General features: G+C 38.2%; 1 protein-coding gene, 1 long non-coding RNA gene and 1 pseudogene across 11 annotated transcripts in view; 1 reads left to right on the forward strand and 2 right to left on the reverse strand.

Annotated features, from left to right (window-relative positions):
• The first annotated feature begins 1,112 nt into the window (after positions 1 to 1,112).
• LOC306856250 lies at positions 1,113 to 5,099 on the forward strand. Its single transcript, XR_013782988.1, has 4 exons — positions 1,113 to 1,196; positions 1,627 to 1,718; positions 2,052 to 2,137; positions 3,901 to 5,099. It is a non-coding gene; the product is annotated as an uncharacterized lncRNA (long non-coding RNA).
• Positions 5,100 to 10,767: 5,668 nt separating this feature from the next.
• On the reverse strand, positions 10,768 to 11,648 carry LOC306849069 (protein PET100 homolog, mitochondrial-like; annotated as a pseudogene). The gene is made up of 4 exons (XR_013785796.1): positions 11,622 to 11,648; positions 11,332 to 11,416; positions 11,187 to 11,223; positions 10,768 to 10,978 (listed from the first exon to the last, which is right to left on the reverse strand). The product of XR_013785796.1 is annotated as a protein PET100 homolog, mitochondrial-like (transcript).
• A 2,583-nt stretch (positions 11,649 to 14,231) lies between these two features.
• Positions 14,232 to 27,220, reverse strand: part of LOC306856196 (bromodomain-containing protein 4-like) — a 73,686-nt gene continuing 60,697 nt past the window's right edge. For 4 of the 9 annotated variants that reach the window (XM_079395294.1, XM_079395293.1, XM_079395288.1 and 1 more), the window contains 13 exons: positions 27,035 to 27,163; positions 24,597 to 24,818; positions 24,196 to 24,416; positions 23,650 to 24,029; positions 22,786 to 22,896; positions 22,285 to 22,674; positions 20,825 to 21,514; positions 20,167 to 20,264; positions 19,894 to 20,050; positions 17,682 to 17,818; positions 17,365 to 17,570; positions 17,025 to 17,283; positions 14,232 to 16,582 (listed from right to left, as the gene is read on the reverse strand). In XM_079395294.1, the coding sequence (XP_079251420.1) occupies positions 16,514 to 16,582; positions 17,025 to 17,283; positions 17,365 to 17,570; positions 17,682 to 17,818; positions 19,894 to 20,050; positions 20,167 to 20,264; positions 20,825 to 21,514; positions 22,285 to 22,674; positions 22,786 to 22,896; positions 23,650 to 24,029; positions 24,196 to 24,416; positions 24,597 to 24,818; positions 27,035 to 27,163 (3,069 nt within the window). In that variant the 3' untranslated portion in view covers positions 14,232 to 16,513. The remainder of the gene's footprint in view (positions 16,583 to 17,024; positions 17,284 to 17,364; positions 17,571 to 17,681; positions 17,819 to 19,893; positions 20,051 to 20,166; positions 20,265 to 20,824; positions 21,515 to 22,284; positions 22,675 to 22,785; positions 22,897 to 23,649; positions 24,030 to 24,195; positions 24,417 to 24,596; positions 24,819 to 27,034; positions 27,164 to 27,220) is intronic. The other 5 variants (XM_079395295.1, XM_079395292.1, XM_079395290.1 and 2 more) reach the window with 3 other exon arrangements.

Here is a 27,220-nt window from a genome sequence, read left to right on the forward strand (position 1 = left end):
CAACCTGGAATGTTCTCTTAAAGTAGTAAAAAAACGTAAACATCACGTTTGTCTACGACCAAACCGAAACCAGACCAAACTGCAACGTTTGAAAGACGTTGTATTCAGGTGTTAAAATAACGTAATATGCACGTTGGAAAGAAACGTTTAAAAAACGTAAAAACAGTACCATCCCCGCTAACACACGACGTAACAGTTACGTAACGTATTGGTAATTTCATGATTTACCAATAGGCAACATAACCACGACGTCATATGCCTGTAATTTCATTACCATCCCAATTCACAACGTCGTCAGTACGTCCTCCTAACGTAACAAGATAACCAAGAACGTCCCAGATAGATACTCTAAGCGTAATATATTGGTAACTTCATGACTTAATGACAACGTAACTGCAACGTCGTATGCACGTTATCTGTGTACATTCTTTATATGCTCTCTGATTACCATAATGCTGTTTAATTAAACTTCAGACACAAGATTGAACGTTCCTTAAAGATAAAATGTGTTTCTTTTCACCAAGTCAAATATAGACGACTACTTTTAATATAGGAAGTGAAGAAATAGATGTAGAGATAGTTTCAAGTTATGTGTCACCGCACAACCTCACATCCCATAGATTATTTGTTATTAATATTCGCAAACTATATGTAAATATACTGTATATTTGGCATGGCAGTGGGTTATCTGGTTAAAAACGCTTGTGCTGTGTAGTACACCTGTTAACAATCATTTATATAATGCATCCTTAAAAACATTAAATATCTCAGTAGTTCAAAAACCATAATAAACTACCTTTATAGAGCCCTATTAATAAATTCACATTAATTATACCCATAGGAATGTAGAACTATTAAATATATTGAAATACATTTTGAAAGTATATTTAAAAAATACATAAAACAAAGTTTAAAAATTATTCATGATGCATGTATTAATGTGTACGAAAAAATATATTCCTATTTATACGCCTTAGTTTTTAATCAATGTTTTTTCATTGTTATTTCTACACCACGTTTACCATTTCTAAAGCGATTATATTATATTATATTTACGTAAATTCTGCGTGACTTCTACGTGCTTTAATGTGCGCGAGCGCTGAGCTGGAGCTGAGGAAGTCACCATGGAAACGGGGCGCAGCTCAACTGTCAAACAACTAAACGCCATCTCTCACTGTTGTTTTCACTAATTTCAGGTAAGTTTAGTCTCTAAAATTCCACAAATAGTACATACAAGTGTTGCTGACACTTTCTTTCATGCAAATAACACGCTTTTGTTGAATATTTACTTTAAAGAAATGGTTTAGTGTCTTCGGGAAAAGTCCGTTAGCATCTCAACCGTGAGGCTAACGTAACTATAAGAGGTAACGTTAACGTAACTATAGACTTGAGCTCTTGTTTCTGAAAGTTTGGGCTTTTAATGTCATCGTATGTGTAGATGAGCGTTTTTATATAAAGGTTTTGCTGGCAAGTTGTCAAAGGATGAATGGAAGTAAACTAATTTAACCTAAAAGTATGTAACGTTACTGTACAGTTAATTGGATACATCAGAGCGTGAAAATGGGCTGAAACTTAAAACAGGCTTTGATCTTTAAACACATATTGATACTTGTTCTGTGATTTCAGAAGTGTCAGAAAAAACCCTCTATGACACAGGAGAAGTTCCTGATTTAAACAATTTCTGAAGGGAGCTGCTGACAGAGAAATAGAAAACACAGGTGATCTGAGAAAGCTTAAATAACTTTATATGCATCTTTCACAACATATTTTGCCTTTATCACCATTCATCTGTAATTTTCCTTTGCAGAATTGTGTGTGTGTGTGTTTGCTTGTTAGTTAACGTTACTTTAAAAAGGCTTTGATGTCCAAACATAAGTAACACAGTAAGAGTATTAATAAGTAAACCTAAAAATGTACATTCTGTTATTAAATTGTATATTCTGTAAATTATTATTTTTCTTTTCTGCATTTCACCTCTGCTATATTTTAAATAAACCTGGCATTGTATAATAAATATTGTTGGCTCTGTGACAGATTGTTTATGTTCCTAGGTTCTTCCACGCTGATGGCCGTGCTCTAGAGTTGGAGCGTATCTCCTGTCGAAGAACATCTCTAGACATTATGAACCATATGACTTGTAAGTAATACCTCAAACATACACTGCCTAAAGTTTAAGGGTTAGATTAGTCATGTATTTGAAGAAGACTTTTATGCTCACCACTGCTGCATTTATTTGATTAAAATACAGTAAAACAGTAATATTGTGAAATTATTTCATATTTATATTCAAAATTTCAGTATGTTTTAAGAAGTGATTAAAACTGAATTTTCTGCATCATTATGCCTGTCTTCAGTGTCACTTGATCCTTCAGAAATCATGCTTTGCGAAAACAAGAATAAATGACATTTTACAATATATTCACATAGAAAAAAATAATATTTCACATCATTGCTGTTTTTATTTATGATCAAATAAATGCTGTTTTCTTGGTGAACATAAAGAGACTTATTTCAAAAACATAAATAACTGACCACAATCTTTAATAACACAAGGGATTCGAATATTCATTCATTTATTCTAATAAAATGCCAGAAGCTCTTAAAAATATTAACGTAAGTAGTCATCTTTTCCTCTGGTGATTTGTATTGTATACCCAGAATGCAATGCACAATGACGTAGATTCCCATTCTCTATACCCAAGCTAGACACTCTCACACCATGTCTACACCGGACGCGACAAATTAAGGGACCATTGAAAATCATTTGAACTGTGTGTCAGTATGTCATAAATAGAACGAGGCATCAGTTTACGGTTGTTGTGTCGCGCTGCATCCAGTGTAGACATCATCATATAATTATAGGTTCTATTGTATTTTGTTGCGCCGTCCGGTGTAGACATGGTGTTAGAACTCCTATTAAATACCGTTACATATGATGTATGTATGATGCCATCCATAATTGATAGAACGTTTCTATTTACTTACTTTTTACTTACTTTTGTCATTTAGCAGACGCTTTTGTCCAAAGCGACTTACAAATAAGAAAAAGTAACTAAAACTAAAAAGTTACAACTCTATAAATACTATCTACCCACATATTTAAGAAAATAAAGAAATTAAATAAAATTAACATGCATATAACAACAACATTTCAATAATAAACATATCAATGAAAAAATTAAATAAAAAGCTACTACTATCCCTTGCCGGTGTCCCTGCCCGGTGGAGTCGCACGGTAGAGTCGATGGTCTTTACACTCTTTGGTCTTCACACTAAGAGGGCTTCACACGACGACTGCCGCGACCGCTGCCGCGGTATAATAACCTTTATTATACCAATCCAACAAATGATCATTTCAATTCAGCTGGACCCACTTTCCTGTTTATCAACTACAAATGGCCAAGCAAGTGCACACACTGACAAGATACACGATACAGTACGAGACCAAACGCGATTTCAGCAACTCTCATCCTAGTAAACAAAATAAGCGTTTCCTAGCAACGGCAAATGCGCTAAACACTGAGACAAGTAAATACACTTACGAGCTGATAGACTGCTTCTCTTAAAGACCACTTCATTACACTGCCTTCTGCTGGCGCTTGAACCCACTTTCCTGTTTATCAACTACAAATGGCCAAGCAAGTGCACACACTGACAAGATACACTGAAAATCATCAATAAACCTAAAAGTAATTATAACTTATTTGAAGAATAATAATAAGAATAACAAGAATAAATAAAAATGCATCCGTGACTTAATATTGCTTCTTATTTTTCAGTGGGTTGAAAGTTCTCATTAAACACATTGCTTTCCTCTCACCTTTGTGCATTTTCAGATGTTGTGCATATTTATGAATTATATTTTTTAACTTTATCTTGTCTTCTTTCTGTTTTTTTTAGTTTGGTTTAGCTCCAACCCCAATTAAGCAGACCTGAGCAGTTGATCAAGGATCACCAGAAACTCTGCAGAATGTTGGTCCTCCATGCCCAGGACTGGACACCAGTGTTGTAAGTCATCAATCTAGAAGTCATCCTGCCTCTCTGAATTGTCATGTTCAGAATATATTGCAGGAGATCTCAACATTTTCTCTCAAGGTCCACTTACATGCAGAGTTTTGCTCCAACCTAGTGCAGTGCACATGAACAAAATAATCAAGTTCCTCAGTTTTACTAACTATAAAGTCACAAACAGGTGTGGTCAGGTGTGGACCTAAACTGTGGGTGTGAATCACTCAGGTCCCTTGCTCAGTAGTCAGTGGTTAAGGGCTGTCTCAATCACAAAATTTAGTTTGCTCTCTAAAAATGCTGTGAAAACCAGGAAGCATCAATGCTCACTTTGTTCCCTTATAGGAAGTTCTGAAGCTCAAAACTTAAGAGATAATTCGCTACAAAATGACACGTGATAGATTTTAAAACACAAATCAATATTATATTTCAGCATAAACATACATCACTAGACAGGTAATGTCTAATCTAGCAAATATTTATTTATGACTGAAATCTTGCACATACATGTAACAAAGTATTTATCATACTGTGCTGAAAATAGCATAAAAAAATACATCAGTTATACTGTTGTGCATAAATGTCAGTAGTGATGTTGTTCAATGAGGACGAAAATAGTCACCAGTGTGTAGTGAGCCACTGTCCTTACCAATGCCTGAATTTGTGTACACTATATATTCATTCACAACCTAGCGAACTATGAAGCTGATTGAGACGCAACCTCTGTATGACAGTGGACCTTGAAGGCCAGAGTTGAGAACCCCTGACATACTGATTAGTTAATAATCACTCATGAAGAATGAGTACACTTTAATTTGTACAGAGATATGCAATATTTGACTCATATTCAGTGATGCTATTATCTTTTTCTTATTCATTTTAAAACATCAGCCACACAAAACGAAATGGCATATTATGAAGAAAGTAATGATAATGATAATAATCATACTTAAGGGAAATCTTAAGGTGCTTTATGCAACTGGGCACTGGTCTTGGAGTCTTTACTTTTGAGCTGATGACCTGAATAAGGTGTGTTTGATAAAGGAGGCATACAAACAAACATGTATAATCATAAATTTATATATTTCAAGTATAAAAACAAAAATAACAAATAAAACATGCAGACATGCACAACTTCTGCATTAATGTAAAATAAAAAGTATTTGTCTGAAGATATTGGCTGCCTTGACAGATTTTTACATACACAGAAACTTTTTGATTCAGAAAAGTAGTCCCATTCAGATTCCATTTTTACAATATTTCCCATTTTAAATTTTTCATGCATATACTGTATCTGTCAATGTTATTTTCAGGAGCATGCCTTCAAACATTTAAGGCTGCTAAGATGGCAGAGATAGAGGGAGAAGTGGCAGAGTGTTTAAAACATGCCCCGCATGAACGTGGAGGACCAAAAAACCTAAGGGTAATTATTTGCATGCAATATGTATATAAAGTATATGCATAACTAAGCATTGTCTTATGTGCTCTTATTTTAAGATTGATGTATCTTAAAATACATTCCAGAGCAGAAGATGACGATGAGGTAATATTATTTTTCTTACTTTCTTCTATTTTCATAATGTTAGGAAAGATCTTGAACCTTTGCTTGCAAGCCATATGCAAACTTATATCTCTAGAAATCTATAGATTTTAATCTTTAAGATCAGCTGAATTAAATAATAGACAAATGTATTAAACTGAAGGACAAGAGATGTGAGTGAACGTTTTATTTTGGTTACATTATTTTAAAGTATTTAAAAAACGTTTTTAAAACGTTTTATTTTGGTTACATTATTTTAAAGTATTTAAAAAACGTTTTTAAAACTTAGTATTGCAACATAGCTAATTGCAACCAAAAATAGTTTTAAACAGCCATTCAGAGAACAATTTTTATTTTTGAACATGAAAAAACTAGGTCCGGATCTCGGTGACGTCATAGCTCGCTACGGGCATGGTTAAAAATGATAAACTTTAAATCATTAATGGTTACATTTTGCAAGTAATCCGCGTGCCGAACTGTGGGGCCTGGTCCCTGGGTCACGGATCAAAACTGCGATCCGTTTAACCCCTAAGTGATATAATGTGTTTAATATGTAGCTAAGTCGTGTTGAGATTAAATATTAATTTAAGACTGCACTTTTTTTTGTTTTTTTTGTTTTTTTTGTAGGCCTACATGTTTCAGTTGTTTTTTATAGTTTTTTCATAAATTTCGAATATATTGTTAGAAGGAGATTTTTGGAGAATCAACAAAATTTGTTCGTTAAAAACGTTCGTTCGCAGCGTGTTTCATTTCACGCACAAATTAGTCTTTAGTGAATGAGACCAAATATTTTGGGGCCTGCTTTAATTTAAAAACACTATTTACCACAACTGTCGATAATAACCATGACAAACTTTTTTTATTCTTCTTTAACAGACCCAAATTGGACAGGTACACTTTCACGTTGTTTCACAATTCAATTGTTTCACTGAGGTGATTAACCGAGACAACTGGTATATGCAAACAACTGATTTTATTGCAATGATTTGAATTTCAGTCTCCCTGCCTCTTCGACTCCGACAGTGACTGAAGACGCTTTTCGCCAATTTTGTTTATTTAAATATAACTTTGTATTGTATTTAATTCTTTCAATTCCTTAAAATATTCTCTCTCAAAATAATCTCTGTCTTAAATGATTAATCAACATTGTTTTTTGTTAATATTATTTGTGATTTTATCATAATAGATGTGTGTATATTGTGTTGCATTAATAAACCAATCAATCCACTGATGTTGTAATTAATATGTTAACTAAATCAACAAATTCTTTACAATGTTTGAACAAATATGTGCATTGTGTTGTTTTAATAAATCGATCAACTGTATATAATTAATACACTAAGTAAAATCAATAAATTCCTAAATGTCTTTGTTTTGTCAAATGATGTTTCTGTGTTTTAAGGGGTCTCAGATAGAACTGTATTAAACTGTACTAAAGATACGTTTATAGTTTAAAGTTTTTTTTGTGATTGCTGGGATGTTCTTTTTATTCGTTTCCAAAAAAAATTATATTGCCTATAGGCACCTTAATTATCCAGTATATAAATCCAGTAAATATTTTAAAAGCCTAGCCAACGTCCAGAAAGTACCACATACGACGTTATATTTACGTCTCTAGAACGTGCCTAGTAACGTTAAAAAAACGTTAAAAAAACGTTTTCACAACGTTATGAAATTACGTATTTAAAACGTTTAAAAAACCCGACATCTGTCGTATTAAATACGTCGGGGAAAAACGTTATCACAACCTTTTCACAACGTTGAAAAAACGTTTTTACAACGTTTTTGTGTTTGCTGGGTAATAGTGATAAATTTCACCTTACATTAAAATGTAATAGATTTTTAGGCTATATTGCAATATATATATATTCACATTGAATCTTTAAAATTATGTTAAAAAGCACAAAGACAGTATAATTGTTTAATACCATCTTTTTACTAAGTACTACCTATATAAATGAAGGCCAGTATCACTGAGATAGATAGATAGATAGATAGATAGATAGATAGATAGATAGATAGATAGATAGATAGATAGATAGATAGATAGATAGATAGATAGATAGAGATGCGTGTCTATAAGATTGGTCACAAACATTCTGTACGATCTATTCTAGCATTGTCTGCAACACATTTCTTTCCCAATTCATCTTTCAGCCACTTTCTCTTCTGCTTACGAAACTCTTAAGCCTCTTAAAAAAAAAAAAAAAAAAATTAACTTTAAGAGCTCTTTTAAGTGTTAAGAAGCTTTGTGAATAACTTGTTTTTTTACTAGGATCTGGTGTTGTAGTCAAGAACACCTAAACTGAGACCAAGACTTTTCGGGTCTGAGACCAAGATCAATCGATTTATTCAAAGCAGCTCATTTATTCAATAATGAATCAGCACTGTGTGTTGTTCAGAAACACAACAGTTGCTATGGATTGCAGGACTTTGTTGGGAACTATTTAAAAATAAATATTACATAATATGAAAAACATGCAAAAACAGGAAGGGCTGCTCTATTTGTCTTGTTTTATCCGCACTATGGGAGAATATAGTCATTCATTACAGATGTGGCTATAACAGCATCATCGAGCGATGAGTATGTCACAAAACCATAACCCATGCTGCGTTTTTTCTTCATGATCACCGTTGCTCTGCTGACTTCTCCAAAAGGAGAAAATAGGGAGCCCAGCTCCTCACTGCCCAAGCTGTATGGCTATCTAGTGTCCGTGCCATTGTAAGACATATGAGGAACACCAGGCAGAGAGCAGCTCCAAACCTCCCCATAAGAAAGACTTCAGTCTTTATGTCCAAAACATGCCATACAGCTTGGGCAGTGAGGAGCTGGGCTCGAGTGTGGCGTAAAGGATGAAACAGCCTTTCGGTTCACCGTTACTGTCACACACCACTCTGCTCGACAGGATTTCCCCGAAGCAAGAGAAAGTCCTGGATAAAGCAAGGCCATTGCTAGGCCCATAATAATTATATTACTGATTACACTTTTTCTCAGAGTGGGATCAGTTTTGGCCCACATGATACAGATCGGTTTGCCCACAAACTCAATCAGAGCTTTCAGGGCATTTCGTGCATGATGACAGTGTGCCAAATGAACATAACCAAACCCACGAGACAGGTTGCTTTTGCTGTCTCTGCACAACCACACGAAACAGATGGGTCCAAATGGCCGAAATGTTTTATACAACACTTGTGTGGTTACATGTGGGTGCAAATCACCCATGAACAAATGGCCATAGGATGGCATCAGGAGACTGTGGTCAAAAAGTGCTTTGTACAAAGCGAATCACTGTGTAAAACTCACAGTGTTGAGTATAATCGTATCTGCAAAGACTAGTCAGATCCGAGGTCAAAAGTACTTCATACACTGACAGCATCTCTTTAGCTCTGAACGTTCTAAAATTCCAATAACCTCATAATATTATGACATCTTCATAATGTGACTCCAGGGGAACAGCAGATTATTCCAATTTAAAACTTTAAACATACACATAACCTGTTATTGTTGTTGCATCAACAGCACACAAATAAGGGCAGATATACAGCATTTATTTTCCACTTTTATAGTCTTCCTGTTTATTTTTATACATGGGCTTGGAAAATAATAATATTCTGTTTGATCGTTTTAAGTCAATAATTAGTTCTTTTACAATTGAAGTAACTGCTCATTTAAAACCAAAACTTTGTGATGCTGTATTAATCAGATTTTGTTTTCTAATCTAGAATAGAATTAGAATTAATCTAGATAATCTAGAGTAGCCTAATTTGCGCCATAAAAAATGCTACAGATTTGCTGATCTTTGTGGAGTGGCCTAAGATGATCTAACACACAATAAATGAATGAATTCAAAAATAAATAAATAAATAAATAGCAAACATGACCCAGAAAGTGAAAAGTTGCATCGTCTGTGGCCGTTCTGAACCGTTCCTGACCCCGGGCAACAGAGCTCGTGAGTTGTTTTCGGTAGAAGTATATGCCTGCAGGAGGCAGTATAGCTACTGCACAGATTTCCACAACCTGCAAATGAACAAAGCCTGATAATAAAAACTATTACTTCTCTCTTTCTTGTAAGCGTAAACTTATATGAAAATGAGCCAAGTTGAACATTTCACCTTAGTCTCGAATTTCTCGCTTTTCACTTCCTGTGGAAAGGAAAAATAGACAAACGCTACGAAAGATTCACCCTGTGGGGGGTTAACTCTTTTCAAAGTTGTTAATACAGTCGAACCAACATTTATTCAGACACCTTCTACATTTCTCACATTATCACAGTTTATTCACTATCGTTTAGATAATGGTAATAAAATATGACTCAGAGTTAAACTGTCAGAACAAATTCATGTTGATAATGTCAGATAACTTTGATAGAAAGGTAATGAATTAGGCTGAACAGCTGTCAGCTGTTAAATTTACACAATATGATTTGTTATATGTTGCAGTGTCTAATAAGCCCTTGTGGGCTGGGCATCCATTATGATGTATGACACTTAAATAAATCAAATCAATCAAATCAATCATACACAAATACACAATTAGATAATACCAATTTAGGCCAACCGATTACCAAGCAATGCTTAATTTTGTTTCTAATTAATAATTAGTTACTTTTGTTTTGTTCACTATAGTGTCTTGGGACAGGTGTGGTGACATAATTAACATCTGTATGAGCAGAAGATCTGCTTCCAATAGCGCTTTACTATCCACTAATTACTGCCACACATGGTTTACATTCACTGTTATCAAAAGTGTTGCATCAGTCAATCAATAAATAAAGACATAACCATGTACGGATTCATTACAATGGAAATTAATGGGGCCAAACATCCAGTTTCAGTATAGCCACAAGATCTAAACTGTGTTGATAACATGCTTTTATTATGAAAAAAACACTTGGATTACTTCTCTGTATCCAGTTTTAAAACTTTGTTGCCATGAGAAACCCTAAGGAGACTGTAAAATTAGATTTAAATAGATTTACAGCTCAAACACAAGTTCTCCAGAGGAATGTAGGTAATTTGATCAAATTCACCTACATCAGCTTCATATTATTGCTTTTTTCAAATGCTCTAAAAATCTTCCCAGTGAAGCAGTGTTTTTACAGCTATTAAGAAATTAATATTACACAAAGTTAAACCATTCGAAAGTGAATGTTCAAAGGCAATAGAGCTTATATATTTACAAAAATATACATTTTCTCACCTATTTCTTAAATTATGCCCATAAGCAATATTCTCATTATGTTTTCCACTATGGGAGACGCATTACAGTGTTGTCATGTTACACATGAAGGCTTGATCCCAAGGTTGCATTATGATGCAATAAGTAGTGCTGTTGTTTTATAGTCATTCCTCAGACTGCATGCCCATCTGTTTCAGCATCTTCTGCTCCCTTCGGTTTCTCATGCGCTCCTTGAAATCCTCCAGCTCTTGCCTCTGTTTCAGCATGAGAAACGGCACATGGAAAACAAAACTTGTCGTTGCATCTCACTTGTATAAGCTATACATATGTTTATCTTAAGCATTCCTACATTTTTCTCATGTTATTTGTATGTTAAGTTTTTGTCACACCACAGGACACTTATTTGTCAACTACCCAAAAGCAGTTTGATTACAAGTGTGCATCAAATTAAAGAGAGATTACGTGCATGCATTTTCTCATCGGGTGGGAAGATCTCCCTCTGAAAAATGTGAAAATATGATGTGATCATACAACAGGAACTGCATAACGTTACATATATAATGCTATAATACAAATATTGACTTGGATTATTAGGTCAGCAACGAACCTTTCGCTTTACGATGTTCTTCAAAATACTCCGCTTGGTTTGATATCCAAAACATCGCCACTGGAAACGACAGATACACCATCATCTGTTTAAAATAAACATTACAAATCTGTAATCTTCACATTGTATCGCTTATTCCCTCATGCGCGGTAGCATCGAGTTTAGTGTTTACCAAAGTGGGACAGCCTCTGGAAGTCTTTTTATTTTCCAAGAGATGGTTTAGTCTATTCACATATAGTTTTATTTAGACAGACCGACCTGCTTACGAGTGTAAATGTCATTAAACTCACCCTAAAAACCTCTATTTTAACTCCCATGTCCTACAGCTTGAGTCACGCATTCAGGCACTTCCTGTTTTGTAAGATGTCCAAATAAAAGCAAGCTCAGTCTCAGCCGTGTTTTCATGCACAATGAAAATACTTCTCACGTGTGTTTTACTTTTTAAAGACATGCATGTGAATTTACTATAAATCTCGAGATGTGTAATGTAGACTTCTTTCTTGTAACAAAACATCTTCCAGCAGACTCCTTCCTCTTATATAAGCCAGCTGCAGGCTTATGAAAGCGCGTGCAATCGTTGACCGGATGCCGGTACAGCAACATGATGTAAGCATGCAGTAACTTTACATCAGATACACTGTAGCAGTTGCTCCTTGCATCTGGTCTTACAGGCGGAAGCTTTTGCATCTGAACTCTTCGTGTTTTTACTTGACCACGCGAAATTGGGAAGAAAAGGGATTCACCCTTACATTAAATTTTCCCGTTAAGTACACAATGTGATCGACACTAGGCAGAGCGACGCATGTTTCAACGTTTCATTTACTTTTATGGAAAAAGACGCACTGAAAGTGAATATTGGCCGAGTCCAGAATATTCTGCTACATTCCCTTTTTAAAAAGGTACAGGTGAGAAAATGATTTTCAGTTTTGGGTGAATCGCACAGAAAGTGTCAAGAAATGTCCTGCACGCATTTCACCCCAAAATCAAAAGGGAAATACACATTACATTTGGCTACATTGAAATCTTAAATTGGCTTTATTTTCTACACACAACATTTCAGTTTTTGGAGTGAAACATGGTCCTATATATGACTTTGGACCACAAAACCAGTCATAAGGGTAAATTATTTTGAAATTGAGATTTATACATGACCTGAAAGCTGTCCATTTATGTATAATTTGTTAAGATAGGACAATATTTGGCCGAGATACAGCTATTTGAAAATCTAGAATCTGAGGGTGCAAAAAAAAAAAAAAAAAAAAAGTAAATATTGAGAAAATCGCCTTTAAAGTTGTCCAAATTAAGTAATTAGCAATGCATATTACTAATCAAAAATTACGTTTTGGTATATTTACAGGGGGAAATTTACAAAAAAGCTTCATGGAACATGATTTTTGGCATTAAAGAAAAATCTATAATTTTGACCCATACAATGTATTGTTGGCTGTTTCTACAAATATATCCCAGCGACTTAAGACTGGTTTTGTGGTCCAGGGTCACATATATACAGTATCTCACAGAAGTGAGTACACCCCTCATATTTTAGTAAATATTTTATTATATCTTTTCATGCGACAACACTTTGCTACAATGTAAAGTAGTGAGTGCACAGCTTGTATAACAGTGTAAATTTGCTGTCCCCTCAAAATAACTCGACACACAGCCATTAATGTCTAAACTGCTGGCCACAAAAGTGAGTACACCCCTAAATGAAAATGTCCAAATCGGGCCCAATTAGCCAGGGGTCAGTCTCAGACCATACGCCGCACACTGCATCAAATTGGTCTGCATGGCTGTCGTCCCAGAAGGAAGCCTCTTCTAAAGATGATACACAAGAAAGCCCGCAAACAGTTTGCTGAAGGCAAGCAGACTAAGGACATGGATTACTGGAACCATGACCTGTGGTCTGATGAGACCAAGATAAACTTATTTGCTTCAGATGGTGTCAAGTGTGTGTGGCGGCAACCAGGCGAGGAGTACAAAGACAGGTGTGTCTTGCCTACAGTCAAGCATGGTGGTGGGAGTGTCATGGTCTGGGGCTGCATGAGTGCTGCCGGCACTGGGGAGCTACAGTTCATTGAGGGAACTATGAATGCTAACATGTACTGTGACATTATTCACAGTACATGTCCAACATGATTACGGCCCCAAACACACCTCCAAGATGACCACTGCCTTGCTAAAGAAGCTGAGGGTAAAGGTGATGGACTGGCCAAGCATGTCTCCAGACCTAAACCATCTGTGGGGCATCCTCAAACGGAAGGTGGAGGAGCGCAAGGTCTCTAACATCCACCAGCTCCGTGATGTCATCATTGAGGAGTGGAAGAGGACTCCAGTGGCAACCTGTGAAGCTCTGGTGAACTCCATGCCCAAGAGGGTTAAGGCAGTGCTGAAAAATAATGGTGGCCACACAAAATATTTACACTTTGGGCCCAATTTGGACATTTTCACTTAGGGGTGTACTCACTTTTGTGGCCAGCGGTTTAGACATTAATGGCTGTGTGTTGAGTTATTTTGAGGGGACAGCAAATTTACACTGTTATACAAGCTGTGCACTCACTACTTTACATTGTAGCAAAGTGTCATTTCTTCAGTGTTGTCACATGAAAAGATATAAAATATTTACAAAAATGTGAGGGGTGTACTCACTTCTGTGAGATACTGTACTTGACATTTAATAATTTTCCCTGGAGTTTTCTAAGGCGTCAAACAGTATGACAACCCTTTTAACTTCACAAGTTGCTTATGAAGTCATCAGTTTCTTTGCACCATTTCAACTTCAACCTATCAGGAGTGAAAACTTATATGCAGCAACACAATCGACACCATACTGTAGCAGGTGTAGAGCTGATGAATTATAAAAAAGACGACGGGCTAATTTTTTGTTTCCTTTTAATTTTCTATAAAACAGATGAGTTTATTTCATGATCATAACAGATTGAACCATTGACCTCGATAGCCCACACACATACCAAACAGTAATCGAGGAAAATGTTGAACAAACCCAAAAGAAAAAAAAAAAAAAAAAGAAAATAACAAAATACCTGAATAAAGCAAACTCTCTGCTGAGCTGCAGGTCAGCACATTCTCCGGAAAATCCGAATCTATGGCACATAATGTCCAACTGTTACCAAGGAAAAAGAAAATGCATGTAAAGGCTTGAAGGAATGAAGTGTTTCTCTTCTTTGAACTTTTACAGACCAAATTAACAAAAGAAAAAGAAAAATAGATATTTATATAAGTGGACTTCATGAGGAAGAACAAGAACCAAAAAAAGTTTGCAAAGCATGGTTTAAATGAAGTGTTGTTCCGATTGAAACCTCCGGGTAAGAACACCCTCCCCAGCCACATACCGACAATTGTACTGACATGACGTACACATCCAAACATTCAGACATACATACACACACACACACACACACACATTGATGACGATCGGACATGTCCTCTTAGCAGTTTCGAGAAAAAAATAAAAAATAAAATGAAAAACTAGTTGCTCAGAAGTCCAGCTAAAACTAGATTTAAACCTGAATATTGTAAATGGGTAAAATATAAAATGATTACTTTCCGTTTTTGTCTCTTAAACACAAGCTCTCGCCCCTAACCCCCCAATTTTCCCCTCCCAGTCCAACCGTGCCCCTCCCTCGCCCCCCCAAGAACATAATATATGCCAACTAGAATCGCAATACAATACAGGCACTGGAGAAAACACTATAAGAGAAAAGATTCAAGGTCTCGAATTGTGCCCCCCGCCCCCTTGCTGAGTCTAACAGAATTAGAACACATCCACTATTATCGAACAAGAACAATGATAAATCAGAACGGTTTGATTTTTTTTCTTTTTTGTAGCTTTTTTCGTTCAAAATTTTTGTAATTATATCTAGCACAGCATACAGAGTTCTCTCTGCGCAGGTGTAATAAAATGATCTGTGAGAAGAAAAGAGGAGTCATGCAGAAACCAGCTGAGAGCTCCGTCGCGATGGCCTGGTGTTCGCATGACGCTCTTGAACGCATGTACTAGTTGCGCAGAGTTGCGTGTTTTCCTTCTATATGTATAATACACTTAAAATAGTTCTCGTATTCTTTAAATTATATTCAAACTAAAGGATGCTCAGAAACCTCTCTCTGGCCCGCGGTAAGACTCCTCACCGGGTTTACGTGAAAACCATGAGCAATGAAAGTATATCTTCATGATTCTGTCCTCAATTAACACTTGTCAGAATAATGCATATATTAGGGTTTATCTTCTACAAGGCTACCTAAACTTTTAATGACGAGTGGGGAGAACAAGAAAATATATTTATATATTTAGAAAGACATGTTAAGAGTGAAGCGTTTCGAGTCTCGGCTATCAGCGCAAAAGGATACAGGTGTTTGGCTTAGACATCAGAGGGTAAGTTGTTGGCAAGAGAGTTAAAAATATCTTAAAAAAGAAAAACAACAACGTAAAAGAAAGAAACAAAAGTACAACCAACCAATCAACCAAAACAGTAATTAAGAAAATACCTTTTTACAGTAGATTCTACATAATGAAAAATCTGCACATGATAACAGTGTGAAACACACACCATGTTTAGTCATTTGTCACAGCCCCTGGTGAATATTATTTTGTCGTGGTTACGAGTCAGAGGTGTAAGGCGAGCTGGACTTCCTCTCCCGAGGAAGATCATCTTAAGTGCCCCCGATCCCATCCTGCCATTTGCCTCGCGAAAAAGGGGGGGGGAAAGGATAGAGCCAAAACGAAACGATGGGAGGGAAACCAAATCAAACAGGAAAAACGTTTTCTAATCCCCCACAGACATCTGGCGGTCGACGGATGCCGTAGTACAGAGAATCAGTACATTTCATGGCATTCCTCCGGCGATCACATTGTCCATTGCTCCCATATTCTGAATTAAGAGTCATACGAGTCCTCTCTTTCCCGCCATGGTCACAATGGCAAATCCAGGAGGAATGCCGGAGAGGCGGTGCCGTCCCAGTGTGAGGGTCCCTCTTTCTGCTAAGGCAAAAGGAGAGCTACAACCTCCCCTCTTGGGGCCTCAGCATATGCATCGCTAGTTCAGCCTCTTCAGTGTTTCTTGTGGTCAGATGGGGTCTTTTTCCCTTACTGCTTTGAGTTCATTCTGTCCGTGCAGAGGAGAATCCATGAGCAATTTTGCAGTTTCTCGCTTCCTCACGCTCTTCAGAACAAGTTTTCCTCAAAGATAGCCATCAAATCGCTTTGGAAATTCATGTCAATAGTAGCTGCCATCTGTAGAGGAGAAGAAAACAAAAAAAATAGTACTCACAAATATCCACATTTTTATGGAGAAGTGACTGAAGAAACTAGTGTAAACACCTTTTGTATATTGATCCTAGAAACTAATGTCTTTATTATGCAAGTATGCATTAAATGAATCAAAAGTGACAGTGAAGACATTCATGTTACAATAGATTTTTCTTTTAACTCTCTATTCAGTTTCCACAAAACTATTAAGCATCATAACTGATTTCAACATTGATAAGAAATGTTTTAGACAGATTTCTGAAGGATCATGTGACACTGAAACCTGGAGTAATGTAATGTTGCAAAAAATTCAGCTTTCATCACAGAAATAAATTACATTTTAAAATATCTTAAAATAGAAAACCGTTATTTAAAATTGTAATAAAAGCTAGTGTATGTATTAGTGAGGTGACTAGCTGTAACTCACCGCCTCTCTCCTCCTCCTCTCCTGTTCCCGGCGACGCGCAAGCTCCCTCTGCTGGTCAAGTGCACTCTGGGAAGCAGCGGGTGACTGGGGCGGGCCCTGGGAAGGCTGTGGGGCCGAGGGTGGTTGGGCCAGGTTCTGGGCTTGGGGCTGGGTTTGGTGCTGCTGCTGCGGTGGCTGGACCTGCTGTTGCTCCTGCCGCCTGCGGGGCTCCTCTTGAGGCCTTCGAGATGTCTCAATGGAGTCCTCCTCATCTCGTCCCCTTCAGACAGAAAGAAAACATCTTGAAACTGCTAAAACAGTTCTGTCATTAAAAATGACAGTTTACGAATGGCTCTCTTACCGAAATTTTTCTTGTTCTCTACGCAGACGGTCTTTCTCTGCTTGCTCGGCCTGGGCCTTCAGGGCTTTCTCTCGCTCTTCCTTCTCTCGGGCCGCACGTCGAAACTGTTCGAAGCTGTCGCTGGAGGACTTCAGACCAGACGAGGGAGTGGAGGTGGATTTCTGTGCCAGGCTCGCCCACGAACCCATGTTCTTCAGTTTCACATCCTGGGCACCAAATAAGGACACGTTATGAGGCATAGTAACGTAGAATGACCATTACAGAACCGTTGTATTCATTGAAAAGTATAACAAATGAATTCGTCCCCTTCCACCCACCTGTACCTTTTTAGGCGCCACAGGAGTCTTGGGCTCCTGTTTGAATTTTTCTTTGTCCTGCATGGAAAGCGGTGGAACGCTCTGCTCAGAGGAGCGGATGACAGGACGGGAACTTTCAAGTAGTTTCATATCTGCTTCTAAAACAAGATAAACATTTAGTTCTGGTCCACTAATTTGACTGGCAGTGCGGAACAGAGGTTGTCTATATTTAGTATAACCGTAGTTTCAATTTGGTTGTCTGTTTGTGGCATTCTGCCAGAGTATGTGGGTGATGTTCAGTGGAAGGAAAGTTGTGATTTTGCATGGGGTTCAGAGCTTTTTTCCTTTTTTGATAGCAAAACTTCATTCACATCTGTTTCAGACAAACTTTTTTTGTGCAATGCTTGTAATCAAAAACTGTAAAAACCATACTCTGGTGAAATCTGATATTACTAGATATAAACTTGTTTACTGTATAAAAGCAATATGTATGCACTGTGCTTAGTGTGAAGTAGTGTTGTCAAAAATATCGATATTTCGATAAATATCGATACTGAAATATCTGAACGGTACCAATATTAATTTCCCGAAGTATCGATACACGGATACTAGCCGAGCTGTCACTTTCACTTCTCTCCAAAGGCGCGTGGACAAGCACCACACGTGACCGCACTCGTCTCCTTCGCTCTGGTTAAATAGCAAAAGTGAAGTGAATAGAAGAAAGACGACTGCTCTGGTTGTTAAAGAACACAGCAGGAGCGCTATCTGTAGGGATCTATGATCTCCGCGATGCAGAGAACGCCACGGAATCCAGTCATAAACACGGAATTTACAGTTTAACGCGGAATGTCACGGAATTTGTCAAAGTTTGGATGAATTAATCAAAAGTAGGTCATTACACTTAAATCAAATCGCGATATGGACTAGTATCTGTAAATATTAAGCTGCAAAAGTGGATTTAAATATGAATCCTGCATGTTCTGCGCGTCTCTGTGTGAATGTGCTGCACCTGCGGTTTTGTTTATGTGGCGCTCGCGGTGATTTCAGCGTCTGCCGTCTCAATGAGGACATAAATACATCAACAATATCTCCAGAACTGATCTGAAAGGCACTTTACGAGCATTTTACCATTTAATTTGAGTAAAACTAGCGTCATATCACACACACAGAACTTTAGAAGTATTCACGGCAACCCGTCAAAATAAAAGTTCGGTTTAACTTAGCCTATTAAAGACCGTGTGCCAGAAATAGGCTATATTAATATTATTTAGTAGAATGTACATAATACTACTACTTACTACTACTGTTAATTTTTTTTAAAGAAATAATCACAAAATATTTTAATTTTAATAGTAAATCCCCTTCATTTGCCAAAAATTTAAATGTTTAATTTTCATTAATTCAAATATAAATTAATTAAAATAGTTTTGTGCCTTCATCTGATATCCAGTAAAATTTAAATACACATCACAGAATTTCTGAGGGGGAAAACACATTTCATAAGGCTACTGTAAGAATAAATAAAAATAGTTTGTATGCATTCAAATAATAGACATGCTAAAACACAGAATTTGGTAACAATAAAACATAAGGTGAGAAAAAAATAAAACATTTCATACGGCCCTAAACGTGTCATTTTTGTTACACTTTTAATAAATTAAATGTTAAATTGTATAATTTTCATGATTTTAATGAATTAGACATGCTTTTAGATTAATAGCATTTAATTTGACCATTAAAAAAAAAAAAAAAAAGAGTCCAGAAAAATTAAAATGGAAAAAATTGAATGTAGAATTTTTTTTTACGGAATTTGGGGAAAAATAAAATGGATTTCATAGGGCCCTATATCTGGAAATATTTTGGTTATGAAGCAAATGAGAATATCAACAAATAGAACTTTAATTAGATTTTAATTAGTACATGTATTAGTAAACGTTAGTTTCAATTAACATTTAACTAAGATTAATAAAAGATAAATAAATCAACAAATGCAGTACCTCAAGACATATTTTTGTTCATGTAAAATATACCGCATGTTCTCGACTTGTTACATTTATCTTTAAATTAAAAAAATTACCCCCTTAATATTGTGGCAGTTTTTTTCTCCGTGGTATCGAAAATGGTATCGAATATCGATATTTTTCAAGGTATCGTATCGAAGTTAGAAATTCCAGTATCGTGACAACACTAGTGTGAAGATGAGTACAATTGCATGCTCGGGAGTTTCACTCACTTTGTTGGCTGTGGCCTGGCATTGTGGGTTTGATCTCAGGGTGTTTATGAGGGTCTTGTCTCATGGCTGGACTGAAGGGCTCACCACGCATCACAGGTGAAGGAGGCAGCTTCTCTTCTTTAATGCCACCCAAAGCTGAAGGGACTTGCTGTGGTTCCTAAAGCAAACAGAGCAAACAAACATCTTTAAAAAAACAAAAGCTATTCATCACATCACAAAAATATATGTGGACACTGGAAAGAATCCATGTCAGAGCAAGGAAATGGAACTGACCTTTTTGGGGACCTGAGGAGGGGACTGGTGGACCAAACCATACTGAGAGATTTGAGGGGAATGCATCATGAGCGGGGAGGGGTTATCTCGCATGTGTGCTGTCGAAATAAAGACACCATTAATATGCAAGCATTTACAGTGCTGACCAATACCAAAAAATAAAATAAAAAAAATCATCATCATTTAAACTCATCAGCTGGGGGCGACTGTGCTGAAGGTTCGAGGAAGCCCTGAGACTGCAGCTACAAGCTACTCAATGTAAAGTAGTTGAGCTACACAGAAGTTACATTTGTAACAGTAGCAACACTACAAGTTGCTGACAGAAAATAGCTAACTACTTTTAACTATTTATAGTGGCAGGATATATATATATATATATATATATATATATATATATATATTTTTTTTTTAAATAAGAGCATTTTTCTTGCACAAAATAAATGACAAGCAAACTCAAGGATCTAAATAAAATCAAAAAATTATTACAAAAATAAATGACTAAATATATAATAATATTTTGCAGTGTAAACATTCTTTTTAGTACAAAAAAGAAGTAAACAAACAATAAATAAATAGCTTGTTGTTAGCCCTACAATTAGCGATGGTAGTCAACTTCAGCTGTTAAATGAACCATTTCTTTACAACACCGTTGTGTTACCTGAGTTATAGGAATCAGACTTGTGTTGACGTGGAGAGTGATGCTGTGGTGGCTGCTGCTGCTGGATAATCTTCTGTGCTTTCGTGGAGGGCATGGAGACTTTGTGTTGACTAGGTTGCATTTGCGTGGTCTGCACCGGGCCTTGAGAGAAGCTCAGCTGCTGCGAGTGCTGCATGTGTCTGGCCTGATGTTGCGAGAGCTGCGGGGAGGGCTGGGCTTGAGTCTGTATGGGAATCTGCGGAGAGGGCAGAGAGCTCTGCTGGCTCATCTGAGACTGAACCTGCACCGACTGCAGCAGAGACTGCTGGCCGGGCTGCTGCGGCCTGCTCTGCAGAGACTGCATTAGTGACGTCGGCGGCGGCTGCTGCAGGTGCTGCAGGTACATGGGCAGGGGCATGGAGGGAACTGGCTCCTCGTCATCCTCTAGCAGCATCTGTGGGGGCTGGGAGGAGAGCAGGCCCTGGGGAGTGAGTGTGGGTGGGGAGAGGGGCCGCTGGCGGATTTGCTGGGGAGGATGCAGCAGGTGAGGAGGGAGATGGAGCTGGGGCTGAGGGGTTTGATGGGACTGGAGCTGCTGTGGCAGGGGCTGCTGCTGCTGGGGTGTGCTTTGCTGCGGAGGTTTAAGAGGTAGCGGGGCTGCCCTGTTACTGGGCCTTGAAGGCTGCTGGGGCAATGCGTTGTGCAGGGCTGCTGGGGACCAGTGACATGAAGAGAGAGGAAGACCACAAAAACATGATTAAGTAAAGGGTCAATATAGATCACATGCAATTTTTTAAATATTTTTTGTAAACAAAAGTGCAAGAGAAAGTGAAGAATAGAGCCAATCAGAGCATATCTACTACACACATTTTGAACCAATGAGAGGTGGGCAGTGTGAAAAGTGGCATGGTAGTCCAGCAACAGTAAAACTGGTTAATCCTATAACCATGGAAGAGATTTATTTTTGTCTTTTTACTGTATTTTCTGTAATATACGGTCACATTATCTGAAGCATCCTGCAACGTATATTCAAAAGCGACTTACATAAGGCAATTGAAGTCAAGCACACAAAACAGGCATAAACCGCAGACAACATCTGGACAAATGTGAGATACGCGAGCCCAAGTTTTTTTTGTACAGCATGTTTCCCACACGCCGGTAGTTTCACTTGTAACAAATTTATTTAGGTGTTTAAAATAAACGCCACTGTAATTTGTTTGTTTTATACTTGTATTTTACGTTCCTGTTCTGTATACCATTAAATGTAAAGCATTTGTTGTGAAGTGTGGCGAATCAAAGTGTTTAGTGTTTAAAATGTTTATAAACATTTTGTTTCATTTACCAGAATGTTATAGTATTCCTCAATGTAATAAAATGTGATGTTTTTGTTTCTCTCAACAATGCAATTTTTATCAGGTACATCCGGAAACTACACGGTATTAAAGTACTTTTGATGTAATAAACAGGAAGTTTCCACTCACCTGGGGATGGGAGGATGGGGTGCTGGTTCAGGAAAGGGTGCGTCTCAGGAGACACTGGGCCTCCTGGAGGGTGAGCGTTGAGGTGAGGTGGCACAGGGGAGGGCGAGTCATTGGCATGGTGGGGAAGGTGCATGAGGGGCTGGACAAAGTGGGCCAGAGGGTCAAAGGTGTTTTCCAGGAGCTGCGAGGGCTCCAGAGCTGTGACGGGAGGAGGCATGTAAGCGGCGGGAGAGGGATTCTGCTGCTGCGGCTTCAGCTGAGCAGTGGGCTGCAGCGCAGGGGTCTGGGGTTGATGGGGAACTTGCGGCTGAGGCATGCCTGGAGCCACCGCCAGGAGATGAGCCTTCTTTCCTTCTCCTCTCCCCCTCTTCTTCAGCTTAGATGCCATCCCTGAGTTCATGAAGAGGAGATTCTTCATGCATTGCAGTATCTTGAATCATTTAACATTTCAAAAGCATTAGAAATGCAGCTGGTCATGTGTTATAGGTCTACAGGGCTCACCTGACTCAGAGTCTTCACTTTCTGAGGAGCTGGATTCACTGCTGCTGCCCGACTCAGATGATGAGCCTTTTGTCTTTGCAGCACTCATTGCCTCCATGGACTTCTCTGGAACTAAGGGACGAGAAACAAAGAGCAACGATCCATAAGAATTTGTATACACTTGGTACTTATGTTGATTTTGGGTGATGCACTGTCTTCCAGTGAACAGTTTTTAAAAACGAAACATTTATAAGATGTAAACAAATGTAAATCTATACGTCCTGGCACTGCGCACGTGCACAAGGTGTTTTTGAATCTGACTGAGAAGAGAGCTGGGTTCAAGCATTTACATGCTTAATTTTTTGCTGTTGATTGGATTACTTCAGGTCTTCTAAAACCCTTCCAATTTGATCAATTTCATTTGGTTAGAGCTCAATCGGATCAGTCGTAGTGTTTACATGAAGGTTTCTTTATCCGATTGAGCAATGAATCCAATTATTAACTTATTTATTTGGTTGCATGTAAACATAGCTAGTGTGTTGCAATTACTCAAAACTACCTTCTGCACATTTCACATTTGGACAGTCAATGCTAATGCATCCCATGCAACATTCTGGGACAGATGTATCCAGTCTTGCTCCCAGAGGGCCACCTTCCAGCAGAGTTGAGCTCTATCCCTAATTAAACACTCCTAAACCAGCTAATCAAGGTTTTCAGGATCACTAGAAACTTCCAGGCATGTGTTTTAGAGATAAACTCTGTAAGAATGTGGCCCTACAGCAGCAGGATTTGACACCCCTTTTCTAGGATTACCTACAAAACTGTGTCAAAACAAGTGTATGTACGGCCAATCCAATGTTAAAGGAGGTTTGTATAGTCCCTCACCACCGACAGGCTTCTTCTTCTTGCGAAGGCAGGACGACACGTATCTCTCCAGCTCCCGCAGCGTAGAAGGCTTTAACGTCTCAAAGTCGATCTCAATCTCGTCCGGGTTGGAGTTCTTAAGCGAGGGCTCACGGGACTGGATGATGTGGACCACACGTCCCAGCTTGTCTCCAGGCAGCTTATTAATGTCCAGACTCAGCTGTCTCTTTTCTTCATAGGACATAGGTTTACATTTATCTCCAGCAGGCATGCCTGCCATTGCAGCTCCTCCTGTCAGACCCAGATCCTCCTCAGGATCCAGGCCCACCACAGGCTGCAGGGTTGGTGGAGCAGCACCTGGGGGAGCCATGGAGCGATTGCCCTTACCTCCTTCCTTCTTGCTATAGGGCATAAGACAACAAGAACTTCTCATTTTCAGTGACACCATACACTGAATGTGTAAACTGCAAAATTCTCAGACTTTCCACATTGATAGAAGTGATTAAACCATGTAATTTTGGACGCATTCTAGCCTAAAATGTGGTTACATAACCAAATATAGCTCACCTCAGCTTCTTGGGCTTCTTCGGCAGAGGATCCTTGTTCTTAGGCTTTCCTTGAGGCTTGAGGGTAGGAGGCGGATCCAGGATCTCTTCCAGTGCAGGCATGACTCCCGCTTTCTTTTTGTACTTGTCTTTCTTCTTCTCCTTCTTTTCCTTTTCTTTCTTCTTTGGTTTGCTGGCCTGAGGCTGGGACAAGGCAGCCAGCTGCTCATGAACCGCTTTCAGCTGAGCAACAAAAGAGAAAAAACAAAATAGGGAGATTAAAGTCTTCACAGTGGACAGTCAAGTATAAACCTTTTTTTACACTTCCAGTATCTGTAGCGACAGATCTTTGAGCCAGCCTGTCCTTGGAAAGACCTCTTTCTTAGGGACGAGCTGGCAAAAACTGAGCGTATATCTGCTCACTTGCTCCTGAAGCTCTGCTAGCCTCTGGGCTCTCTCCTCTTCAGAGTCATCCGTGGAGGAGTCAGATTCAGATGAGGAATCACTGGAGCTGTCCGAGGACGAAGCTGTGCCCATGGGTGGCTGTGTCTTGACAGGAGCCGGGTGGAGCACTGGCGCAGGAGCGGGTGCCAGCATTTCCTCTGGTTCATCGGGAATTTTAGCAAAACGCATCTCAAACACATCCTACAAAAAGAGAAAACATTTTGATGATCTAGTATAAGATGATTCTAATCTTCATTTCAGAATTAAGCAATGTACACTTCATGTTACATTCTGACAACATAGGAAAGTTCCTGTGTCCATTATAAGGTCTTTTCCCACCACAAAGTTCTAGGTATTAGCCTGCAGAGTCGTTCCTAGAGAACCAATTTCTCCCTCGGACTGTTTTCCTGGTTGCATTTTTACAAACGTCAACAACCGGTGAATGGAGGACGCAGTGTTCGGAGCCGTTTTTGTTGTGTGTCGCGGGTTTTGTGATAACGGAGATGGAATGTAAACGCACAATTTACGCGAGTGAAAGAGTACGAAAATCTGACTAAATCCCCTATGACAGCTTGCAGTGTTACATATTATCGAGTCTGAGAAAAGAACAAAAATGCTGCAGACAACAGATAAATGCCATTATTGCTATTTTCCATGTTCGTGGAGTAAGCATTTTTACATGGTAGCCGGTATTTTCTATGTGTTTGGCCAACCAGTGCATATTTACGTCACTGGAGCACAAACGAGTTCCTTTAGTTCCTAGAATTAAATGCGTTACTAGTTCCTGTGGTGCAAACACTCCAAAAAACGAGAACATCCGATTTATAAGAAAGTGGAACATTACTGTTTTTTCTTGTTTGTTTTTTTGCACCGTTCACGGATTTGGCTTTGGAAACATGAACATTTTAATTTCCCAACCACTTTCACACTTTTCTGTCCATTAGGGTCGGAAATTAACAGGGGCTTGGGGCCAAAAATGCCACAACAAATCAAGTTAAGGGGCCAAAAAAAAGTCTATTTCGACTGTGGCGATTAAAGTACAGTGAGAAAGTGAATGAAAAGCATAGATCGCAGCATTACATTTAGATCTGCACACATCACGTTTTTTTACAGCATTGAGCATTACACACGCTACACTGAAGTCATAGAGGCTTCAGTGATAGACACCGCTTTCTGTATATAGTTTATTCCCAGTTTGAATAACTTTTTTTTTTTTCCAATCTATCGATTTTACCTGCATATGTAAGGTCATTCACTGTCCGGGACCACAACTATTATTTGTGTTATTGGAAAAGGTTAATTTTAACGGACGAAACCAGGTTGGCTGACCAGCACATGCTTTTAATCAAAGGATGGACGATCAGACAGGATTACCTCCGGTTGAGTGACTCACATCTAACGTTAACGTGTATAGTTAAGACAAACTCACCGCGACTATCTAGTCATGAAGATGTCTATATATATTTCAATTTCAACAGACAACTATTTTTACAGCTACATTATTATTCCAGCCACAATTAATCACAACCATGTATATACAATTACAATTGATTAAGTATATATAGTCAGTTTGCACACACATGCACACAGACATTATTTCATACACAACATAGTCGTGAGATGCATAAGAAATCTTTAGACGTGCCCATAACAACAAAAGACAATACTTTATTTAACCCTTTCGGATAAGTGTGCGCTGCAAACAAGAGCATTTTTGACAATCGTTTCTGTCTAGTCCGCTCTTTTATCGCGTTTAGCCACAGCTGTTGTAGTTTTTTTGTCTGGCAGTGACAGCAGGTATGTGTTAAAATTTCGAATTGGAGCCTCTACTACACTGATTCGGGCACCCATCATCACAACAAGATGATATTTTAAGCTCCTTGTGTAGCTGGATCTGTGCTGGTTTGAATTGGCCGCCTCCAGTTTTCGCTTTGTTTTGCCTCCAGCTAGCTCTGAGATGTAATTGTGACGTCGGCCCTAAAAGAGTCTATAGCCAGAATAATGTAGACTCTCAAAACACAAAAACTTAATTTTATATCCTCAACACGTGTTATTGATCAACACTAAATCATTATTACAATATCAAGAGTAAAAATCAACAATTGTCATATGTGCCCTGTAATGAGCTGCTGTTTTTTTTTTATTAAATTAATAATTTGTATACTTTATGCATGCTCTTTAGTTTAGAAAAACGGGTCAAATATTGCCCCATAATGGAGAAGTTACTTTCTGACTCTGCTGTCAGTGCATCACTAGATCTACCAGATACAACAAAGACTGGTAATGCAGCATAGTCTACTGCAAGTAACCGACATAAAGTAAAAACTGACTAGCCAACTAGACAGCAAGCTAACAAAAAGAAACACACTTGCCATGCAAGCCCTAATGTACACAGTGTTTTGGAGGTATGCACGTACCTGCAGTTTGCGTGCCATAGCCACCACTTCATGGTCTGGAGGGTTGTACTTATAGCAGTTGGAGAACATTAACCGTACATCTGCTGCAAACTCCTGAGCATCTCTGTACTGTCTGTTTTCCAACTTGTCCTGTACAACCAAAGAGAACACTGAACAAATAAGCATGGAAAGCAAGAGTGGCTCATC

This window comes from Barbus barbus (assembly GCF_936440315.1).
Source record: "Barbus barbus genome assembly, chromosome: 3".
Lineage (NCBI taxonomy): Eukaryota > Metazoa > Chordata > Actinopteri > Cypriniformes > Cyprinidae > Barbus > Barbus barbus.